Below are 23,981 nucleotides of genomic sequence, written 5' to 3' on the forward strand. Positions count from 1 at the left end.
CGCACGCACACTTTCCCTTAGCTGTGCTTTTGTGTTTTGTCAGAATTAATGAGAAAAGTTCCCTTGCCCTAGGGGTAATTAGTGTCCTTGGAGTTAAATAAGCTAATACTTAGACACCTCTGGCACAAGCAATTATGTTTGTGTATTGAATAATTGATTCAAAGAGGGGGGAAGGGCTGCTAATCAGATCTGAGCATAATGAATTGATTTAATTAACAGGGGAATCTGAGGGTCTCTGGGAACTGCGCGCACTTTATCCGTAGCAGGAGCGGGCGCAGCACATAAATTGGAGAGAAAGGCAGTGTGAGTATGCTTTTAGCAGTTGTCAGGTCTGGAATTGGATTTCTTGAATATAGTTACAGTTTCGGAGCAAATGAGAACGGGGGGAGAATTTCTCTGTCGTCTAGTCTAAGCGTTTGATACGAGTACAGTTACATATTCAGTAGATTTTACTGCTTTCCATTCTTTGTTTGCGTATGGCATTTACGAAGACCAACCAACATTGTTTTACGGGTGTAAATTGCAGTTGCAGTTTAGTCCGGGGAGACAATTTTCTGTGTTTAGCAAGAACAAACTGAGCGCGGGCACCGCTCTTTCTTTCACGGATACATTATATTATCAATTGCCTAGAATAACATTCAAACGCGTGTTCATGTTACAAAGGTTTCCGTTACTAACGCAGATACGAGCCAAGCGTTCGTGAATTTTCAGCTTTCTGAACACATAAGGACGATTCGGTCGCTGTTTCAAAGCTCATTTCTAAGAGAAGCCTTGCGCACACCGACTGGTGAAGCCTGCTGGAGCCGAGAACGGATCGTCTGGAGCCGGACTTCTCGTTCCTCAGGACGATGGTGTTGGACAAGGAAGAGAGTGAGTAACACCCCCGACGATGGGTATTTCATCTGGATGTCACATTGGAACAGTGTTGTTTTTGTACTAGGTAGATAACCCAGCCTACCTCAGGATATAAATTAACCTCAGGATATAAATTAAGGTCTAGTAGACTTTATTTGGATACCCGGTAATAATTATTTGCGTTTTTTTTGTCGTGAAGAACCTTGCTATTTTACTTCAACATCCATTAGAAGTTCTCAGCACGCACATACACATACGCCTATTTTATTGCTCACAGACTACATGTCTTCTGCAATTTGGAGCTTTATGTTTATAAATGACTGTTAACATGATGGGCATTTCAACCGTAGCAACACAACACGGCTGTAACATGGTCCCGCTTTCTCTCTGCCTAAAGTGCTCCTCGCATCCTCTGAAGTTACCGAAGCAGCTCTTTGACATCAGCACAGGATGGGAGATGCAATTCGAGTGATTTTAACTTGATTGCAAATTTTGGATAGCACCATGCAATAGGGATGGCAGTTTCCTTTCCTAATGCAATACCTGTCTATTTTGAAATAGGCTATGTAGGTTAATGAGCAAGTAATCCCATACATTTTTACTTTAGAACAAACCTGTCTCTCTTGGCGTCCTATTTTGTGTGTAAGTTGATATTTAATAGTATATTTCATAGAATGCATAGAAAAATATTAAGCTAACCAAAAACCTCAAACTTGGAAGAAACTGTTGTGAAACTGGATCACTTAACTTCTGTTATCAGTTTGTGTAGAACAAACTACTTTGGATAGCACTTATATCACTTGTGTAGCTGATCTCTGGTGAGGTCTGTATTGTTAATAGGTAGGCTACTTAATACCTTCTCTCACAGCCTTCTAGGACCGAAAATAGGCTATTCTGGTCATATCTCAGAGAATACTGTCATCACACATTTGGTTTTAGCCAGAGGCTTTCCCCCCAAAAGTAATGGCTTGCATTTGCGACCCATTATTTATGTTTGAAAATTGATATTTCATATCTCTTAGCCGAGCATCCTTTCACTTACCCATCTAAAAACCAATAAAGGGATTGCAGTAGAAACATAAATTGGTCTGTCTAGCTGAATCTATGTTGTGCTAATGTACCCAGATTAACTCAACTGTAAATTGTCTCCTTTAGATGTCTGTCTTACTAAAAGTTCCCTATATGATTCATGATTCAGATGCTTTTAACAGCTATTGGCTAAGCAATATGGTAAATGTATAAGGTGATGCAAATGGCATTAGTGGGAAAGGATGCACAGGAGCATGTAATGCAGTCAATACTACATTAACTACTGATGCCCAATTACAGAACCAGGGAGAGTGGCTTTTAGGAGCATTAGGATTTGCAGAAAAGCTGAGATCACCTGCTGCTCATTGCCTAAAAGCTTCACCCTTTGCTTGCTGGGGCCGACAAACTGCGCTGGCATTTTGGTGGGGATGGGGGGGGGGTGCTTGGATCTGTGCTTTCCCATAGCTAGAGCAGGCTGTTAGTGATCCATTGGCTCAGAGACATTGCCTGCATTTTACAGTGTCCATACTAAAGCCATTTGGCCTACTGTGCATAAGAGGCAAGTGTGTGTGTGTGTGTGTGTGTGTGTGTGTGTGTGTGTGTGTGTGTGTGTGTGTGTGTGTGTGTGTGTGTGTGTGTGTGTGTGTGTGTGTGTGTGTGTGTGTGTGTGTGTGTGTGTGTGTGTGTGTGTGTGTGTGTGTGTGTGCAGTTCAGCATACTTCTTAAATTCTGCATATATTAGCCTACAGTAATGTGATAAGACCACCATGCAGCTTTTAAGATCTTGTTTTTTGCCTTGAATCACATAAATTGGAGACTTATTCTCATGAGGGCATTTTTTCTTAGGGAAAAAAGAACACAGATGTTGAGTCTGACAGCCTAAGTTTTATTGAAACACTTTGGCTTTAACAGTGCTGAACTTGTGAATATGTGTGAAGTCTCTAGGAGGTCTGATGCCCCACAACGATCTAGGGAAATAACCAGACAGCTCTCTCTCTTCTAGAGAAAAGCTAATCTTGTTTCCAACTTTTCAAATCTCTTTTGAGAAAGTAGGATACAAATCAATTCCCTCTCCACCTATTTTTAAACACTCACACATTTTACATTCATGTTTTGACCTACTACAAGGCTCAACTTCACATTGACTTCCAGCTCCAGTGTAATAACTGGTTACTTAGCGTTGTAATGGAATTGATTGGATTAAAGGTCTTTACCGTGTGTGTGTGTGTGTGTTAGCATTAAATGTGAAAACAGTGATGGACTGGAACCACCTGCTCATATCACTAACATGTATACCAAGTGGGTCATGAATATCAACTAGGCTTTCTGTCCACCTCAGACATTCTGTTCCTAGCTAACTATACCCTCCCTCCCCATAAAACTATATTGACAGATTAAGCCAGTCTGAAAATATAGTACATCTGGTATTCTGAAGATGTGCACTGTGGAAGCACCACATCCTGAAATGACTTAATATGGATGTCTCTAGAAATGAATGGCACCACCTTCCCCAAATATTCCAGGTGAACATTTTATTTTTGCCCTCTAATATAAAGTTTCCAATTGACTTCTAATTCTAGTGGAAAAGAGCAATTCAGCCATTTATTTCCTTCAAGGTATTAGGAACTATCAGCTGCAGCAGAAATAATTGGGTCCTCATTGTCGACATGTCTTTGGCTGATCATTCGCACCACTGGGCTTTCTAAGAACCTGGGCTGAAGAGAACCTCCAATCCTAAAACCTGATGATAAATTCTTGGTTACCTTTGCACTTTAATTTACGACCCCGTGAGAAGCCTGTCCAATGAAATGTGTACATTCATAAAGCAATGTTTCAAATGAATACAGAGACGTGATCTGTCGGCTACTGTAATAAAACTTGGGCTTCAGGCACTGATTTTTATTTAGAAATAATAAGAATTGCTTCATTCTTTACCGGAGTTACCATGGTAATTCTGTCTTGTAGCTATGTCATATTGATTTAGAAAGTGGACAGTAATATTTCTTTTCTGTTATTCCCTTTCTGCGGTTTGATTTCTAATTTCCAGTTGGAGATTACTTTCATACATTTCTTAAGTCGTTTTGCTTTTTTTCCTCAAATGTAATTTTCTCTCTTATATTTGCTATTTTCTCAGCTTATTGGCTTGTTCTTACTCTAAATTAAACTTGCCAATTTCAAATATTGAAATTGCATCGGTATCCTTTGCCCTGGGCTCTGAACAATGTTACAAGTTATTTCAACATTTCATATTGTGTGGTCACATCTAGTTATTAAGATGGTTTATCATGCCACCTGCTTCCTTATTGGAACACATCTCTTCTCTTTCACTTGAATACCTTCCCAGTCCAGTGGGGATATCACTGACGTATCAGTGGACAACTGTCTGATAAACCTTGCTTGGTCAAATATGTCTTGCCATTCTACTATTGTAAACCTGAATGATTCGTTATTATCACTAATGGAAGACATGTTTTGCAATGTCTCATATGGACAAACAGGCCATGTACAATTTACAAAGGGATATCATTCATACAACAGTTATAACTCAATTACAATGTATGAACTCCAATGTGACGTAGGCATGGAAAACATACCACACATTCACACCTCTCACTCACTACTTGTGCCCTCTACGCTCTATGCATACACTCCTATACTGCCATAACTGTTCTCTCTATCTGTTCAATATGCAACAGGACACTTCAACAAATATATTCACATCCAACATGCTGAATTTGATGTCAGTAAATTAATTTCACAATTTTAAACAGTGAGTGCTTAATTCAGTGTTTTTTATCTACTATGATCTTGCATACACACAGTTCTCACCAGACCCAATGATGTCTCCCACCCCAAACCAGATCCCTATCAGAATTGAGTGTTTCACATCAGTGACTGTAGAAGATGCATATAATTTCCCATAATTTCAGTGGAGCTCAAAGGGCTGAATGGGAACTGAAAGACACATGTAAGCAAGATACTAGTGTACCCACCTTCCTCTGGTGCAAATGGCTGCTCTCATCAGAGAGGCACACTAACTCAATGATGCACTCCTGAGCTCTTCGAGCATCCTTTTATCATATCCAGAGGCCACATGCTCTCACGTTATATTACAACTTCTCACAACTAAGATCCATTTTCCCTATGCATCATGGGAGAAAGACTGACAAAGACTGTTTCCGTTGTCATTAGAAATTCTTCTCAACCTGCACTTCACAACATCCACCTGTTTTATTCAAAATAGTGCGTGGAGGGGGGGGGTGCAAAATGATGTCAGTAAACACGGAATTCTCTAAAGCTCCAAGGATGCCTACTCCAACGTTACACAGAAAACCTTTTAGATGAATGATCATTTTAGACCAACTTTTATGACATCTCAAAACAACCTTATCTCTCACCTTGAGACCTGAGATGAATGCAGACATGCTCAGCATTCAGACATAGCGATCCTATTAAATTACTAGAAGGGCTATGTCATAAGTTCCAGGATGGGGTGAAAATGACAGCCATATTGATCAGGGAGAAATCCAAACCAGTCTAATTGGAATGAATGCCAGTAGAAGCATAATCCAGATTTTACTTATGCAGGAAAATAAAAGTAAGGCGTGATGTATCAGAAGTTGTGTAAAGGAATTATTGTCAACCTAAAATATTGTCATATAATTATGAAGTTTGTATGGGTTTTATACCACATTTATGTAAAAAAAAAAATCTCTAAAATACAGTGTACAAAACATTAGGAACACCTTCCTAATAGTGCGTTGCACACCCTTTTGCCCTCGACAGCCTCAATTTGTCGGGGTATGGACTTTGCAAGGTGTGAAAGCATTCCACTGGGATGCTGGCCTATGTTGACTCCAATGCTTCCCACAGTTGTGTCAAGTTGGCTGGATATCCTCTGGGTGGTGAACATTCTTGATACGCACAGGAAACTGTTGAGCGTGAAAAACCCAGCAGCTCTGCAGTTCTTGACACACTCAAACCGGTGCGCCTGGCACCTACCAAAGGCACTTAAATATTTTGTCTTGCCCATTCACCCTCTGAATGGCACACATACACAATCCGTGTCTGAATTGTCTCCAAGTCTTAAAAATCCTTCTTTAACCTGTCTCCTCCCCTTCATCTACACTGATTTGAAGTGGATTTAACAAGTGACATCAATAAGGGATCATAGCTTTCACCTGGATTCACCTTGTCAGTCTGTCATGGAAAAAGCAGGTGTTCCTAATGTTTTGTACACTCAAGTGTAAATAGTAACAGACCATAATTGTCTTTATTTTAGTTTTCCTGGATAGCTGTGAAGGCTATTATATGATACAATATCAGTACTTGTTGCATTTACATCTTGTCTAAGTCCCATCATCAACTGATTTCAACCAGTGTATGGCTGTGGATGGACTGCATTGTTTGAATGGAATGTTGGCATAATGGCAGTTAATTTGAGAAATGTAAGGAATCATTCCTCTAAAACTGGAAGGCTGGCTTGCTAGCTAACAAACATACAGTGCAGATAAATTCATTATTTTACACTATCTTATCACAGCGCTGGCAAACCATGGTTGACCAATTCCCTTACCAAAATGGTTGACCTTTATCCCATCATAAGAAGGTTCATGTCCATTCCGGTTTTGTAAATCCTAATTCTAAGACCGAGGTAATGCAGACACGCTCATTGTTCAGAGGTAATGCCCCAGTCATACATGCATTAGAACGGTCTCTCTCTGACTCACACCCATAACCTTACTGACCTTTGATTCATACACAAGTAGTGTTCTTCTGCTTCACATTGTGGTCTTTTGAAATCTCTGTGATGGTGTCTCAAGTAGCCCTGCAGCAGGAGCCTAATAGTACATACTGTGTATGCTCTAATGAGAGGCTATACAGTTCCATATTGATGATTTTACAGTTGGTGGTTTTTAATTGACTTTCTCTGGTCTTTAAAGTATATACTATTCTCCTGACTCGTCTGGTTATAGCAGGAATCACTCACTCACTGCAAGGCTGAGCTGCCTTGTCTGAGGTGGACTGCTCTTGCACAGATATACACGGTCATTGAGACGCATACATACTTCATTACGAAAACCCACATCTCTCTGCCATGCTAAAGCCGGTTGTTACACTCTTCTCCATGACATTACAGCTCTTCTCACATGTATTTATTGACCTATTTGCCTCGTCTCCCTTCCCATCCTCTCTCTGGTTTCACTTGGTCATTCTGCAGTGTTCATTTCAGGCACTATTTAACTTTGAAAAGACAGCGCCGATATGATCTTGTTCTCTACGTTTAAATTTGGCTCTAAAAGAGTTTGATCGTGAAGCTTGTGATATGTTTCCAATACATTGGTTTTGTGTGTTAAGTTTACTGGTAAATGATGTCTTGTATTGTCACTGCAACAATCTCTCTCTCTCGCTCGCTCGCTCCCCCCCCCTGGACTTTACAGTAACAGGTTGTTAGTTCACAATGCAGTGAAAAGGATTCGAAATAGGGTTTGAAAGATATTTAGACATACAAAAGGAATGCTGTTTTGTTGAATGTTTAAATGAGCTAGTGATTGCTGTAAAGAATAATTTATGTGGGAATTGAATACTGCGGCATAATTGTACCAGTCTGTTTGTGCATGCACGTTTCCATTTGGAAACAAATTGATCTGCCGTTATGCCTATTAACTGCAAGACCTTGTATAATCCCTCCTGAAATAGTCCCATGATACGTATTGGTTCATGTTGTTTACTTGCTGTAGATGGAAGTGTGTGTGTTTTGCTCAGTAGGGGTAGAGGCCTTTGGAGGCACTCATTAACTCAAATGTATTTCTCTCTTCCAGGGAGATCTCAGTTTTCCTAGGAAGCTGCTTGGGATTATTGAACCCTGGGTGGAGTGTGTGTTGGTGTTCGCATGTGTGGTGACTCAATTATGGCTCAGGTACTGCTTCTCAGTTGAGGATGTGAGTTCAATTTGCCATTCTGATGAGGGAGGTGCTTTAATGTTTTGGGACATTTTAGCTTCTGAAAACGGTAACCCTTCAGACGTGCTCCTTTAAAGGTGTTGCTGTACTGATACCATTTTCATAATGAAAGATGCTCAGCACTTTTGGCTGCCTCACATTTTAGGTCAATTCTGAAGGATAAGGAGGAGGCATGCAGTGAGTAGAGGACAGGCTAAAGAACAACCACTTCCAACAGAAGTACTTAAGATCTTAAAGGCAGATATCCTTTTATTTTCTGTTCAGGCAACTAAAGCTTTTTCACTTTCAAGTACTCTCAAATAAAGGCTGTGATACTAATCGTTTTAAATATAAAGCCTATAAGTGACTATTGTTGGCCAACAAATGTCACATAAATGTATTCAGGTCAAGCACATAAACTCTACAGTACACCAGTCTACAAAGAAATGGAGGGCAATGCCACTTAAAACACAACAGAGACAAAATAGCAAACAGCATAGAGTGCTGTCCATTAAATGAGAGGCAACTTGCTGAGAACCAACAATCTCCGATTGGTTGACCTTCAATAAATCAAATGTTGAATAACTAATTAAAGGCTGTGATTGCAGGTTTATTTTCCCCTACTGATAGCGGGGAGATTGGGCAGCGGGTATTGAAGTTGAGGATTTAATCATTGCTGACAATGAGTTTGCCTACACAACCACAGTTTGATCCATTAGACACGAGTGGCAGCTGAGATCCATGCACACTTACTATTGTGGTCAGCTTTAATTGAAATTGGTAACTGAGTGTGGAACATAATAACCCCCTGCGTCCATTCATGTACACACATACACGGATACACACATACACATGCTCGCGCACACACCCATTCCCTCTTGCAGGCAAGGTTTTTCTGTCCCCATCACACCAACATGTGACAGATTCCCCTGGACTAGTCAACCCAATGATGGAGTAGCCATTTCATTTAACCCAAGAGTTGTGCTAGGGTTTTAAAAATGGCATTGAAGAATAAAGACCAGAATGGCAGGCGTAACACATCTAAGACGTCGACTGTGATGAAACAACATTGCCTATTATAAACACATCTGGAGAAGCTAATATCTTGACTCAATAACTCCTACAGTATTCCTAGCCTGCGAACACACCACTGCAGTAGGTCAAGGGCCCTGCCTAATGAAAACCCTATCATCAGTGTGTGAACTGTCAATGGCGACCACCCTGGCTTGGTTCCCCTTACAATCCCGGGGCCTTTGAGGCACTACTCTCCTGTCGTGCATCCAACCTGCCGCATTATTGACCCCATAAGGAGACAGAACCCTGGTGTAGGAGAGAGTGCTGCCTAAATGACGTTGGAGGCCTGTTCCCCCAAACAACTGCCCCCTGTGGCGTATTCTCATTATTCAACATTAAACGCCCCACATGGCTCACCACAGTGTGGGGTTCTTTTTTCCCTCCATTTTCGACTCACCGCGGACCCTGAATGGCACACCTGTCTCCTGGCATATCCTTTGAAATAATAAGTGTGCTGTAATTGCAGGGGAGTGGGGATTTCATACATCACTTCCTGACCTTGGGAGTGACACAAACTTTAGAGGCTACATGTATGCCTCCTGAATGCATTTTTAATGTGGGCTAAAATGTGTTTGGGCATTATTCCGTGCCGGATGGCGGAAAGCGTCTGTGACAGTGCTAATGGTTACATTTTGCCAGGAATCATGAAGTGGCAGATACGATTGTCCCCTTTATCAAACTCTGAAAAGATCTGGTTGGAGAATAGATGGATTTATCGCCTTATTCAAATGCTAATGCAATCGGTGAAAAAATGAATTGAATTCACACATATGAAGATGCATTCATTATCCGGGTTATTGACAGCTTCGCTGGCAGTCACCCTAATGGAACTGTGGTGAAGTAGTTGGCTCAGAGCTAGCCTGAAAGAGGCTCAGTTAGCAGATTAACTTACATTGAGTTAGGCTAGTTCTCTGAATCTGCTAACAGAGGGTGAGTTAGTATGCTAAAAGAGGTTGATTTAGCAGCAGGCTAATCGGGGAAAGGAGGATACCTAGTCAGTTGTACAACTCAATGCATTCAACCAAAATGTGTCTTCTGCATTTAACCCAACACCTCTGAATTAGAGAGGTGGGGGTGGGCTGCCTTAATCAACATACATGTCATCAGCACCTGGGGATCAGTTGTTGGGGGTTAACTGCCTTGCTCAAGGGCAGAACGACAGATTTTTCAACCTTGCCAGCTTAGGGATTCAAACCAGCGACCTTTCAGTTACTGGTCCAACGCTCTTAACCACTAGGCTACCTGCCGCCTTTCAGAGGTAGCGTATCAAGGTAGCTTCTAGAGGTTGAGTTAGCAGCAGGCTCAGAGAGCTAGCCTAACTAAGCACTAAAAACAAACTGACACTGCAGGCCCTCAACAGAACCGGCCTAGCAACAGTTTATTGGCTGGATACAAGGTCAGACACCTCCCCCTCTTCTCTCTCTCCAATTGTTCCCCTGATCTTTCTTCTTCAGAAGTTCTTGGAGCTAACCCTGCATAACGAGGGTTAGGAGCGATGGGCGTTTCTCTATTTTATTCTCGCTCTCTTTTGTGTGAGGGCTGTCGACAGCTCACCTTCCAAAGCTGTAATCTCACCATGCTTGCGAACAACCAAGTGTTGGAACAAGTTGCCTTCTGTAATAACTTGGAAACCCTGCCAGTTTCTCATCTCAAAATAAGCAGTAATGAATTTAATTAGAAAGCTGTTGCATATCTCTGATACATTTATTTTTTAATTAACCCCATGTGAATACATTTAAAATAATAGGGGGTGAAAGTGTGGGAAAAAACACCCTAATGAAGTTATCTGTTAATTGGGATTGTTTCTGCAGCCAAACCACAGTGAGTTGGGGCCACCAGGAGCTAACAAATCGTGCTGTAAGCATCCCTGCCTACACAGAAAAGGGCCCATGCTGACTTCAAGTGTAAGAAATGCACCTCTGACGTGATGGAAATGACCGGCGGCCTGGAGAAAAGGCAGCCCTGTTCCAGGCCACTCTACTGAGACTCCCTACGCCGCGCTTGAAGCCAGGCCAGTGTTATTGCAGCCCTAATGCGGTCGCCTCATTTGGAGCGGATCAGGAGTAATTATGGTGGGGAAAGTGGCTGCCGATCACGGGGGTCAGGACACTTGTAACGTGAAAAGAGCAATTATTTCAGGAGACAAAACTCTCCCTTATCCCGGGCAGGGCCAGGGTCAATGCAAGGGACGGCTGGGCTCCGTTTCACCGGGGCTTATTAGCCGCAGCAAGCTGCAAAGTTTGCCAGAGTGCATCTCGTTAATGAACAGTCCCCTCCTCATCGGCACCAGGCCCTGCTCTACCCCACTTACCGGGGCTGTTAATTATGTCATAATCAGAGCATGCAAGCCCAGCAAGCACTTCTCACAGACCCAAGCATTCATAACACAACCGTCTGGAAATGTGGCTGTACTGTAGTATACTGTAAGAGATCACACCCAGACAGAACCCACAGGACTAGTCTAAAACATGCTGAATATAAAACCATGTGTCATTGACTGCATTGGCCTGTGAACGACTACTGCATGTGTTTATTCTGTCTTGGAGCGATATGCTCCAACTGCGGAGGGTAATATGAATCCTACAAAGTCTTGATTATGCTTATCATTTTGAATGCACTCATTTGTCTCCTTTCAGCTGGCCTATATTCCAGCTGATATTATGACCAGATGTCTTGTGTTTTGTCTTGGCAATAGAGGAGAATTGGTGTCTACAGGCTCAATTACAGTAATGATGTGAGCTGATTGAAAGGGGCTGATTCATGCAGACAATGGCAGGACATCTGCCTGCGATCCCCATTAACCTCCATGGCGGCTGCCTCGGCCCTGTCTGGGACAACATTCTATTCTGGATTGCCATGGCCACAGCGTTTACAGTGAGAGAGGGAACACAAAAGCCTGGGTTTACAGCTTCAGCCTCTTCCAAGCCACTGCAATATTCACCGGAAATTCTACTTGAGCAACGCCACCACTGGTTAAGGAGCTCAAATGGTTAGGCTACACCAACAGGACTGAACATTGCTTTTACCAACCCAGAATCTAGGATTTAATTTTGCCCACTCAACATAGTAGAAAGAAATGCCTAGTAATAAACACTAGATTATAATGACTGAATTGAAATGCTGTCCAAGAGAGCATGGTTCATTTTCGCATAGAGTTGATCTGTTAGGTGGTTTTTAAAGCCTATCATATCCTTATTGAGCGATGCTTAAACGAATCAGTGTATAGATTCATAGTGCCTGATTTAATGTGTCTGTCTGATGTCTTCTGCAGGAGTCAGTGAGTCACAGAGGAGATGATGAACACCGTTCAGTTGAATGCAGTTGTTAGTAATGTAGCATGTCATTTCTAGGGGCATCTCTCAGCGTCTGTCATTGCGGTTACCAGTCTCTTATTTACTGCAGTGAGCTGAGAGCAGTAATTATACGGGCCCCAGAGATGAGGTCCACTCAGCCCAGCCTCCCCAGAGACAAGACGCTGCCCGAGTGATGCTATTCAATCCCCTTCCCTCCGCAGGAACCTAGGGAGCCTGCGTCACATCAAGGTGTCACTCCACCTAATTGATCAAATGTATTTAATTCCAGAGAGTGACCCCACCCACCGGGTAGTGATGTACTGTACACATTTCTATTCAGACGTGCTTATTTAACAGATTAGCATGCAACCAGATGTATGATAGGAGAAGGAGAAAAGGGGATCGGAGGGCAAATCCTCCCCTCTTTCTCTCTCTCCATCTCTCCTTGCCTAATCTGAGGATGTGCCATGCAGATGTGATAATTGCATTTCAATGCTTTAAAATGTTTCCTCGAGTGCACCGAACAGCTTATTTTAGTTTTAAAACGTTAAATACATCAAAAGAGTTACCACAGATTTTATTTTTAGATAGCGGTAAAAACTGATCTTGAAATGGGCTTACATAGCATCCGATTTCTATCTCTATAATGGAAAGTACATGGTCTGACAGTTTCAATGAAGGAAAAAAAACTATACATATTCTTAAGAGATAAGGTCTTTAAAAAAGAAGAGGGGTGGAAAAAGACTGAGATGACATCCCTTACACCAAGTATTAATGACAAATTAATTTCTTTCTCGGGGAAAATATTTGGCAAGGCAAGAGCTCCCTCTTTAAAAGACAAAAATGCATTCCCTGTTGGAATATGAATCATGGTCTAGCGAGCTACGTTTTTTGGGACACCAAATGACACGGGAAGGTCAGTGGCACTTGTATCTGTTAAATGGATTGGATTAAGTGGAGGCTGCCTCTTCGGCTGCAGCCGTTTCCTTTTATAATGTAACTTTTTGTTCTCGGAGAGGCGGCAGGTTGGGAAGGCGCTGTTCCACTCAGGGATTTCACATGGTACTAAGTGTGGTGACAGGTGCAAAAAATGATTCTCCTGGTATTAAGGAAATTGACATGACATTTGTTTTATACATTCATTTATTCTGTCACTACTCTTTGTTTAGGAAATGCTACATGCAGTGTAGCTACTACTGGAGTTTTCTGAGCCAATTTTCCACAGGCTGTTTTGGTAGATGACTTCAAGCATGTGTTTCTTCCCTGAGACAGCAGGATCTGTGCAGTAAGCATCCTGGCTTCCTCATGTATCTGAGACTTTTCCTCTGTTCAGGCAGCAATCTCAGGCCCATAGAGGGAGCACTGTGTACATGGTGGTGGGGAGGAGTGTCAGACTCACTGCAGTTTCAAATCTGGGTTAGGGAATAGAACATTGCCACGTTGATGTTTAGGATGTCTCTCTCAACATAGGGAGAGCTCCAAAGAGGCCGGAACAGGGGACGTGCTGTATAGTCATTCCATAGACGAGGTAAAGCCCCCTCCTTTGCAGAGTTGATGTAAAGCACACACATGTTATGTAACAGGGTGGGTAAATGGTATGTGGGGGGGTGGTGGTCTAAACCAATTACGAGTGGTTCTCTGGAGGTGGGGAACGACCTTTGTGTATAATTAGTTATCTTATTTAAAGCAAAGATTTTGAGTAAAATAACTAATTAGCTGTCATAAAAGGCAAATTAAAGATTTTTGTGTGATCCCTGAGGGAATTGAGGAAACCCGATTTTGTTTTGCTATGCACATGCACAAACCACACAAACGCACACACACACACACACAGCACTCTCTCTCTCCTCATTAAGATTGTTTTTAGTTCTGTGGAAGGCTGACAGGCGAGCACTGTTGGCATACCTGCAGAGAGCTCCTCTAACAAGCCATGAGATGCAGGTAGAACAGACCACCCTTAGCTTGTGTGGCTTCAATTTGAAGCTTTTTAGCTTCATTTACACAGAACATTGGTAGTTATAGCGGGTTTTGTGATCCTAATGCGGCAGCTTCAAGGGGCCCGTTTTGGGGAGGGAGGAGGTGAGGGACCTGGAGGGTAGGCAGAACACTAATTGATGGTTCCCATCACCAGCGCTGGACCAATTAGCCTCCGCTTTCCACTTGTGATAAAGAAATGGGACGAAGGCTGAATACCACCAGAGCTCTTATTCACATACAAACCAAAGCCATCAATTTAACTAACAAGCTCACCCTCTCCCTTTCCCTTATTTTAAAAGGAGAGTTGCTAATTATATTACATTCACAGTATTACTGATGGTCAGAAATTGCTGAACAAATCTGGATCCAATAAGGGGTGTGTGTGTGTGGGAGACAGAGGGAAGGACAAAGGAAGAGAGACAGGAACATGTGCTTTGGTATTCAGCAGAACAAAGTACTTTGTGACAAAGTGCTATGAGGTTTTTGTGCAGGGGAAAACTACATGCTCAGAGAGGAGAATCAGGGGCATTGGGTGATACAACTGCCTAGCTATCAGCAGAGGCTCTGTTTATCATGGAAATAACTACTATGGTTCCAGTGAAACTACAGGGTGGCTGCCCAACACCACTGACATCCAAACACAACTACAGAGGACATCAACACACACATTGGAGCACTACTCTCCTGTAACTGCCATCTCTGACAAATATACTGTAGGTCAATAGCAACTGCCTTTACTAGAACACAACATCTCAACAACAGATCACACCTCCGAAGATAAAGACAAAACATCTAGAAAATGTACTAAAGTTATATAAATGCTACAGCGGGAAAAAGCTAGGAAATTCAATGAAAGCCTCCCAGCATACCATGTCTTTAAACCATCGGGCATTTGCCGTTTTTATAGGCACCCACATACAAAGCGATGGCCGTCCTCCCTCCCTGTGACGCAGGCTGCGTCCGGTTTTTGAGAGAAATGTGTTTTGAAAGCAGAGAGGCGAGCGGTGGCCGTCGTGTGTTCTATTAGACAGATCAATAGCTCAGTGTGTGAGAGTGTCTTAAGAGCTGTTGTCCTGTGCTTTCAGCTGTGGCAGACCTGTTAGTGCTACGGAGGGGTGCTGCCTGCCACTGCCTCTGTACCAGCAGTGGCCTGAGGGGGGCTTTTAGTCCAAACACAAATGTCAACCACACATAGACTATTAGTGTTTAGTGCAGTTATTAAATGGACTTTATTTGTCCTTTAGGAGGCTAAAAGGCACACTTAAAGGGGACCTGCGTGACAGCGGGGCAATTTGCGGGTTTAGTTACTCAGGCTCGCTCGTTGCTGACACATGAGTACAGATAAGTGTAAAAGAAGGAAAGGCTGTAATGCAGCGAGCGAGCGTGGTGTGTGTCTGTGTGAGTGCGCGCTGAGAGGCACTTAGGCCATAACATATCTCACTGGGGTCTGCGAGCAGCGTTCTTGTGGTCAGAGGCGTTTTAAAAGGTTAATGTTAATCTATACCAAACAAAGCCCATGAGAAGCTTTTACAGCTGTGGACAGTTCAGAGCAATGAGCGCTGATGAAATGGTAGGTGACTAACATAATATACAGCATGCTGTAAATACCACGGTAAGCAATATGAGGTCTGTCTGTGACTCTGTTACGAGTACAGCTTCAAATAATCAGTAGGCCTGCCTGCCTAGTGTGGTTTACCTGGTGTAATATAGCATCTGTTTCTATGGGAGCAGCAAGTGCCGTGAATGTAGTCCAATGTGATCTGTGTGCCTATCTGAACGGAAGAGTGTTCATGTTAATGCATATGAGCAGAGGCAGTGCACTGTGGCCCTCTCTCTCGTGAGGCCCTGCTGCCTCAAGACGCTGTAGCAGCAGCGTTATCGAAAAGAGAACATGAAAAGTCACTGGTGTTCCTGGGCAGTGAATCACGCCGCGGCGTTTGTCTCCTTATCGCTACAGGTGTGCCGATGCTCTCCGTCCAGCCCAAAGGGAAACAGAAGGGGTGCGCTGGCTGCAATCGCAAGATTAAAGACCGCTACCTGCTCAAGGCCCTGGACAAATACTGGCACGAGGACTGTCTGAAATGTGCCTGCTGCGACTGTCGCCTGGGGGAGGTGGGCTCCACCCTCTACACGAAAGCCAACCTCATCCTCTGTCGCAGGGACTACCTGAGGTAAGAGAAGCCACAGTCAGTCGCCCCTCATAGAACAGAAAGGCCGCACACCACCTAGAGCTGTGTCATTAAAAAGTGCTCGCTCTCTCACTACTGCTAGGGTAACGCCACCATGAATGTCTATGAACCTGCCTCTCACTAGAGCTCTCTATTTGGGTCCATTTGTATGTGAACCAGTGTTTTTCTCGAGCTTTTAGAAGACATTTCCTCCCAGGCTGTTTTGGTAGATCAAGCGCCTGTTTGTTCCTCATTATAGGATATCGATGCTGACTAGATGTGTGTCAATTAAGCCTGAATCCCATTATGCTCATGTGTGACTCTCCTCAGGCTCTGATCTGAAGCCTTGGGAAGGCGGAGCGGAAAGTTTCCAATTCCACGTTTGTATGTTTTTAGCTCTCTTAAAAATTGAAACATTTTTTTTTTTTGTTGCTTGTTTACATAAACACAACACTCTCTCCCCTCGCGGTACAGACCTGGTTTCAGTAACAGTAGAGATGGGTCATGTTGTGTTCTGGGACGACTCCAGGCAGGCTAGCTTCAACTTTAGTGTCTGTGGCTCAATGTTTTCCCCCTGTACCCTGCCATCTGCTTCCTAAATTTAACATGATCATTTCCTGGGTGTTAAGTCACATTCGGGGCTTCTGAATGAGATCCTACCATTTACCCCTGAGACCATCCCCTGGGGGCCAGCCTAGAGACCTTGCTGCCCCTGGCCTCTCCCTGTCTCTCCCCTCCCTCTCCCACCCTGCCCCTCCAGCAGGTCCCAACCGAGAGGGGCTTAGGGGCTGGGCGTTGAGAGGAGCCATTACCATCCATCAGCTCCCACCAAGAGTTAATGCTGTTAAGATGCAGTGAGAGAGGTTCACTAAGACTGCTGCTGCCCCCAGAAGGGGCAGATGGTGCAGATGAGGTCATAATAAACGGAGCAAATGACAAGAGAAGGCAAAAATTATTAAGCCAAGAGTGGCGCTTTTGACATGGTTAAATATGATCCCCTAAAAGGGCCGGCTTCTCCCTCCCTCTCTCTGATTGATTTCTCCCCCATTATGAAGGCCTTATCGTGGACATCAGCTCCCTGATGAAAATGTGTTCCTATGGGCTAACTGGCCTGACAGGCAGCTCTGCAGAAAGCAAACTCATAGCAAGACTAGGGCCGAGCGGTGAGAGAGGAGGGAAGAAAATGAGGGGCAGAGGGGGCTAGAGTGGGAGGGAAGAAGCAAGGGAGCGAAACGTAAAGTAGGAGAGGCGAGGGAGAGATGGGCTTTCTGTGTTTCTGCCTGGGCCCTGATGGCCTAATGAAATCCAGCCCACTCGTCTGCTCTTCAGCCTGAGACAAATGCATGCCACTTAATGGCTGGAGATGTTTGAGATGAATTCTATTATGGAACAAATTAAAAATGTTCCCTTTCTCAGCAGCAAGGGAAGAGACAGTTTTAGAGCCTATAGTTTTAAAGTAGGTGACGCATGCTCCATACGGCCTTGTAATCCCCTCACAGAGCCCCCGTCCTGCACGGAGAGGGGAACACTTCCCCTCACCGCCATTAATGAAGTGGAATCCTCCTGTATGGAGCTGCAGTTCATTAGAGACATGCAGTCAGGGTGGATCAAACACACTTTATTTCCCTGGGTTTGGAGCCCTGCCATGCGCACATTAATTATGATAGGAGCTCCGTCTGTGTTCGTCCTTCAGGAGCTCAGGAGCACCGGTAACATCTTGTGCACACCCCCCTTCCCCCCGCTCTCCCCTGCCTGGCCTGCCAGCAGCGTCTTCTAAAACCTCAGATCAGAAGTTTCTGAATCCACTTGACATTCTATTCCCTCCGTTGTAAAAGACTGGGTTGGTTTATTAGCAGTTTTACCACACTTTCATTATCACGCAGAACAATAGATTAATTAGGTGTTTCATTTTTGTCTGGGACTCAGGATCTGGCGACCTCGTCAAAGAAGGTTGACAAGCCAGTCATGCTTTTGATCGCCCGAACCCCAAGCCTGACATCGTTTTATCTTCTCACTCACAAATATTTTAGGGGGAACATACTGTATCAGTCATCTACTTATCAAAGTAGAGTGCCTTTATTTGAAATTTAAAAGCACTTTTTTTCAAGCTAATGGACTTTGTAAGTTACGCAGTACCATCAGCACTGCAATGGAGGTAGATATTAAACTGTAATTAAAACATCTTATTATCTGTGGATGTATTAATGTATGTCAAACATCTCTGCCACCCACTGGAGATTTAAAAAATATATATATACAGTATATATTTTTTAAATGTATAACTATAATAAAACATTTACTTCTTTCCTCAAATAAAGTAGTAACATTTTCTGGCAACATTTTTAAATATATATTATAGCAAGCTTTACACCTTCAAAGACACAACTGTTGAGGAAGGTCAAAACACGCCTTACATTAATTAATACAGTAGCTCTCCTTTCTATGAAATCGGACAAACTGTAAATTTGAGCGGTGAATCTCAGAGTTTAGAACAGAGTAGAAGACTTGAAGAGCTCAAGTCCAATCTCAATGAACAGAAGACATGCAGATGATGCCGGCATGCAGGGGGAGAGTTTGAAGTTAGCGAAGCAGCAAGTTCAAACGGCTAAAGAAAGCACACCTGTCTCTCCAGATCCACGCTAAATCACACAATAACTGAAGGAGTGGAACAATGGAGGAGAGGCTCTTTAACTTTAATGGCAGTTCATTTTGTTTCAACCAGCCAATATCAGTGGAGGAAAATGACTTCCAGTATAAACTATTTTGTTTTCTCTCAACGCTGCAGTGTTTATATTTTTTTCCTCAATCTTGGCAGTGAACAGTTCACGGCATGCTAAATCTGACTTTTTGGTAATGCACATTTATTTTTTATGGCATTCTGTTGAAGATCATGTTTAAAATTTCAGTTAACATTTCAATTCTACAAGCACACTATGCTATTTTGTTACTGTAGACAGTATGGATTGAATAGATATGCTGTGACGGGTCATTTCACAACTATGAAAGTCCTTCAGCACCCTCACTGGAAAGTCCCACGAACTGGCCTCACCATGGTAATGGCCGGTTTCACTTTATCTTACATTATATAGCTTCAAAATCCATCCCATTGTCTCAGTTTGAGGGTGACCTTCCAAAAGAGTACTTGTAACCTTCTAATCCACTTAAATGAACCACTATTTTAAGCTGGGCCCTTTCTGTGCTTCAAACCCTGCCTAAAAAATGGACTTCTTAACAAAGTAGGATTGGCAGCGGGTCTGTAGTGAGGGGCAATGTAGTCTGCCCTCAAATTTTCCGCAGCATTCATTCTGCACTTCAATGGGACAAACTGGAAAAATCGTATATATGTCAAAATAATTAGTATACCAGTTGTGAGGATATTGACTTTTCTTAATCCTAACAGACAAGAAAATGTAACTGCATCATGAGCTACTGCACTGTGATTGTACCAGTCACACAGTATGCCATTACAATATGTGGGAATTCAGAAGAAAATAGTCTTATGATTTGTAATCATTCTTAAAAGAACTCAAATGTCTACTGTATGGTGAATCGCAATTAAGGTGTTGTGATCCTCATTCCCACCCAGCTCTCCCTAGTGCTATGCATGCTGGTCTTTGTAGTCCCTATTCCACAGTGCCCTCCCACTAAATGGTCAGCACAGCGTCTCGGTCTATTACTCAAAGTGCGCTGCAGTCCCTATATCAACCACAGAGTCCAGGGACACACCGCCATAACACTGAAACATAACCTACATGATGGCTTTACATCACTGACATGTCCCCTGGGATGCATACAACACTGCATATAATAACGCATCCATATTCACAGGGCCAGTCAAGTAGCAGGTCAGCACACACACAGAAGACAGACTAGGTCTGAGTCAGGCCACAGAGATGATAACAGCCTGGTTTAGTTTGAGCTAGAACTGATGCTGATAATAACAGAATCAATCCAGAATAGAATATTGGGTCCTTTTCATCTGTTAAAGAGGAAAGAAATCACTAATATAACATGAATAAATCTAAAAGCCTGACAATCATTTTACCAAGTGGGTTTGAGCAGCAACACCTCGTCTGGGTGGCATGGAAAGCTCAGCGTTCCAGAGGTCTATATCAACACACTTTACTGGAACAGTAACCAGTTCTAACAATGACTTTGTTCAACACCTCGTATCTATTAGAACCAAACAGCTCTGTCTCGCTCTCTTTCTCCTAGTCTAAGGCACCAGCAGCAGTCCTCTCCTCTGGGGCAGTGTGCTCTAATTAGTCCCTGGGTCTGCTGGAGGGATATATGTTTTCTGTGACAAGGGGAGAGCAACCGACAGAGACTAATATGGAGAGGGGATACCAACTTTTGACTATTCTCTCCATCTGAGTCTCCTGAGCCCACAACTTTGGGAACGTGTTTGCCACTCTGACAGTATGTTAATCTGCTGTCGTCTGCCTGATCCCCTTTCGCAAAGCTGTGGCGCTGTCCCCTTTTCCTGCCTGCAGAATGTACAAATCTATCTGTGAGTCAAAATCTTCAAATTAAGCATAAGGGCAGGCGCTTGGAAAATGTAAATGTGACTAGGGGCTGCAGGCTCTGGTGTGGAGTTGCCTTTGCTTTGCTTTGAGGAGAAAGATCTACACCAGTGCCTCTTGCTCTGCTTGTGACCTTCATCGTTTGCCTCCTATCTAATAAGCTTAAACAAACAGCAGTGAAATGTGAGTTGTGCGTCTGTTCAGTGTACTGCCAAACATCTAGTTACCTCTCCAAGGTCTCCCCGCCATTCTCCAAGGCAGTCTATGAATGAAACAGAGGGGGATCGAGGCAGTACCCTTGCAACAGGAATATTTTGAACGTTTGACTACATTATAGAATTTAGCCTCTTGTGTAAAATCCAGCTGGCTTTGGTTGGAGCAAGTCTCATTAGGTACTTTGGTTTTAAAATAAGAAAACTTTCAACAGTTCAATTGGTTGCCTCAGACCTGTTTTCATTGCTTTCGCTATGTGCTAGGAGAAAGGCTTTGAAGAAGGGGATTAGAACCATGTGATCATTTTAATTAGATCATTAGCAAAGAATTAACATCTAGGTTTGTAGCCCTCATTAACAAAAAATACCAAGTGTGTGCCAAGATAGATTTGTGTATTACATGAGATGTTTTCGGATTGGTCTGTTTTTCACCGTTCTTTCTGGGGGTTTTCTTGGCTTTACTTTGTGTTCGCTCCTCTGTTGCATGAAGGCTAAGGAAGGTACGTTAATCTTTGTCTGTATTCTTTCTTTCTTTCTTCCAGGCTCTTTGGTACAACAGGGAACTGCGCTGCCTGCAGTAAACTGATCCCAGCCTTTGAAATGGTGATGAGAGCCAGAGATAATGTTTACCATTTGGACTGTTTTGCCTGTCAGCTTTGTAACCAGAGGTAAGGAGAGAGAGAGAGAGAGCACTCACAACTGTGTCGTGAGACTACCTTTTTGAAATATGTAATGCTGATCTGAAATGACCATTAGCTCAAACTAGTTAGCCATTTAACAAAAAACCTGCCTCTTGAGGTGCAACAGATCTGTTTTGTCTGTGTAAGACTGTCTGTGTAAATACAGATTTGTTTGTTGTCTGTCTTCCCATTTTGAAAGCACACGCGTGTTGCATTGCATTAGCAACACTTAACTCTTTTCTATGTTGACCCTGCCATTAGTTTGTCCTTGTTTGTGTTTTGTGACTAGAAACAACTGGGATTATAAGCTTGAGGGGAACAAAATTAGCTCATGTATCAAAAGTGATACAGCTGCCAGACCAATGCCAACACTCACAATGCTTTAGTTGAAAGGTTCACTTTAAGCCACAGCAATAGACCTCCAAGAGGCCACTCTACGGGAACATGCCTTACAAGTTTGGGTACCACACTACAGGGTAGTGGAATTAAACAGATTTTTTTTTAAACAAATACTGTATGCTATTCAGTCCAGGAATGTTAACTATGTTAACTAGACACCTTAGTGACCCACATGGGCCAAAGCCTTGCTCACTCCGTCCTAGGTCCTGACCGCTCCTCAACTCTGAGCTCTACACTATTACATCCATACATACTCTCCTCACAATACAATGCAACAATCCCATAACAGTACCACAGTGCAGCACAGAGAACACTCTGCTAATCATGGGGTATTGTGACCCTCTCCATCCATACAGCACAAGCACATTAACCTTCCACAGGGATGAGTCAGTAACCATGGTGAGCACCTGGCTGGGGTATGGGAATGCTGGCTGCAGCCACTCATGGGCCCAGGCTTTACTGGCTCACTGATACCACAGCCATTGCCCCTCTGCCAGCCCTATTCCTGCCCAACACATTACTGTAGCCCAGCCTGATAAGCAGCCCTGCCATCAGTACGTCTGTTCTTATCTTCACTCATTCTGTCTATGAAGCTGTGTGTCGTACAGTACATAAGCACCGCCATTTAAAAGGATGCCCTTGAACAAGGCAGTTAACCCACTGTTCCCCGGTAGACCATCATTGTAAATAAGAATTTGTTCTTAACTGACTTGCCTGGTTAAATAAAGGTTAAACAAAAAAATCAGTGGGCCTACTTGGGGGTGTGTTTTTTTTCTTCAATAACTCGAAACCTAGCGAAACATTCATACACGTTGGCACCCAAACTGGGGTATGGAAAGCTCGCCCTGTTGCAAAATTTCCTTGGAAACCGGTGTGGTGCTTTTCTTGTTTGCCAAGCCTGGGAGGGGTCTGTGCTTTCATTGGGCGCCAGTCCATTTGTCTGCACGCTTTGAAATTATATATATTTTTTTATCTACTTGTATTTAAAGCCACACCTTCAGTGACCATCAGAGAGGCCTTTGAATCACACACAAGGAACAATGGCATTTGCAAACAAGCAACGTCGCCAAACGCGTACAATCAAAGCCCAGAGAGCAGCAATGGCCATCGCCTTTAACGGCTGATCTCAATCAACCACATTCTTCTCCTAGAGCAATGCTATCATTATCAGCCCGTCAACACAAATAACTGTCATATTGTCTGCTACTAATCTCCTTTATCTCCCCACGTTGTCCTCCTTTTTATTAATGCTTTGCCTTTGTGTTTTCCTGGCTGGCAGGTTTTGTGTGGGGGACAAGTTTTTCCTTAAGAACAACATGATTCTGTGTCAGATGGACTATGAGGAGGGCCAGCTGAACGGCAGCTTTGAGACGCAGGTTCAATAGCCGGGCCCAGTGGCAGCGACCAGAACCCTCGGCCCGCCGTACTTACACATGATGCCATGGATGTTCTGCTGCACTTGGGAAGAGGAGCGTCTGTCTGCTTGCCTACAATACTTTTTAAATAGCCCTTTATCAGTCCATAGGGACTCTATTGTAAATGTACTACTTTTTGCCCCTCCCTTTCCCACCCTTGCCCCTCCCCTTCCCACCCCAACACTGAGCAGTTACAAGTTTTGATGTACAGTTGTGCCTGCTTAGCTGAGCACTGTATTGCTTGTATGTTTTTGTGACGTTTGTTTTGGGTTTGTTTATTCTTTTCCCCTTTCGGGAACGTTTCCTTGGAGGGTATGTACAGTCTGTTTTCTCTGTATATATAAACTGGAACATTTATTTTATGAAATGTAATGCAATTTTATTACTAGTGTGAATTAAAGATTCTTAAATGTT

The 23,981-nt window shown here is 43.2% G+C and overlaps 1 protein-coding gene across 2 annotated transcripts; it reads left to right on the forward strand.

The window, feature by feature from the left end:
- Window positions 1–43: 43 nt before the first annotated feature.
- Window positions 44–23,981, forward strand: LOC139575883 (rhombotin-1). 2 transcript variants are annotated; one of them, XM_071401286.1, is made up of 4 exons: window positions 44–303; window positions 16,128–16,341; window positions 21,616–21,741; window positions 23,432–23,981. In XM_071401286.1, exons 2-4 carry the CDS (start codon window positions 16,136–16,138, stop codon window positions 23,535–23,537), a joined length of 438 nt encoding a protein of 145 aa, XP_071257387.1. In that variant the 5' UTR covers window positions 44–303; window positions 16,128–16,135; the 3' UTR covers window positions 23,538–23,981. The 2 variants fall into 2 exon arrangements, with proteins under 2 accessions (XP_071257387.1, XP_071257386.1); XM_071401285.1 differs by having other exon boundaries at window positions 45–870.

The sequence above is a fragment of the Salvelinus alpinus genome, chromosome 5, assembly GCF_045679555.1.
Source record: "Salvelinus alpinus chromosome 5, SLU_Salpinus.1, whole genome shotgun sequence".
In the NCBI taxonomy this organism is placed as follows: Eukaryota; Metazoa; Chordata; class Actinopteri; order Salmoniformes; family Salmonidae; genus Salvelinus; species Salvelinus alpinus.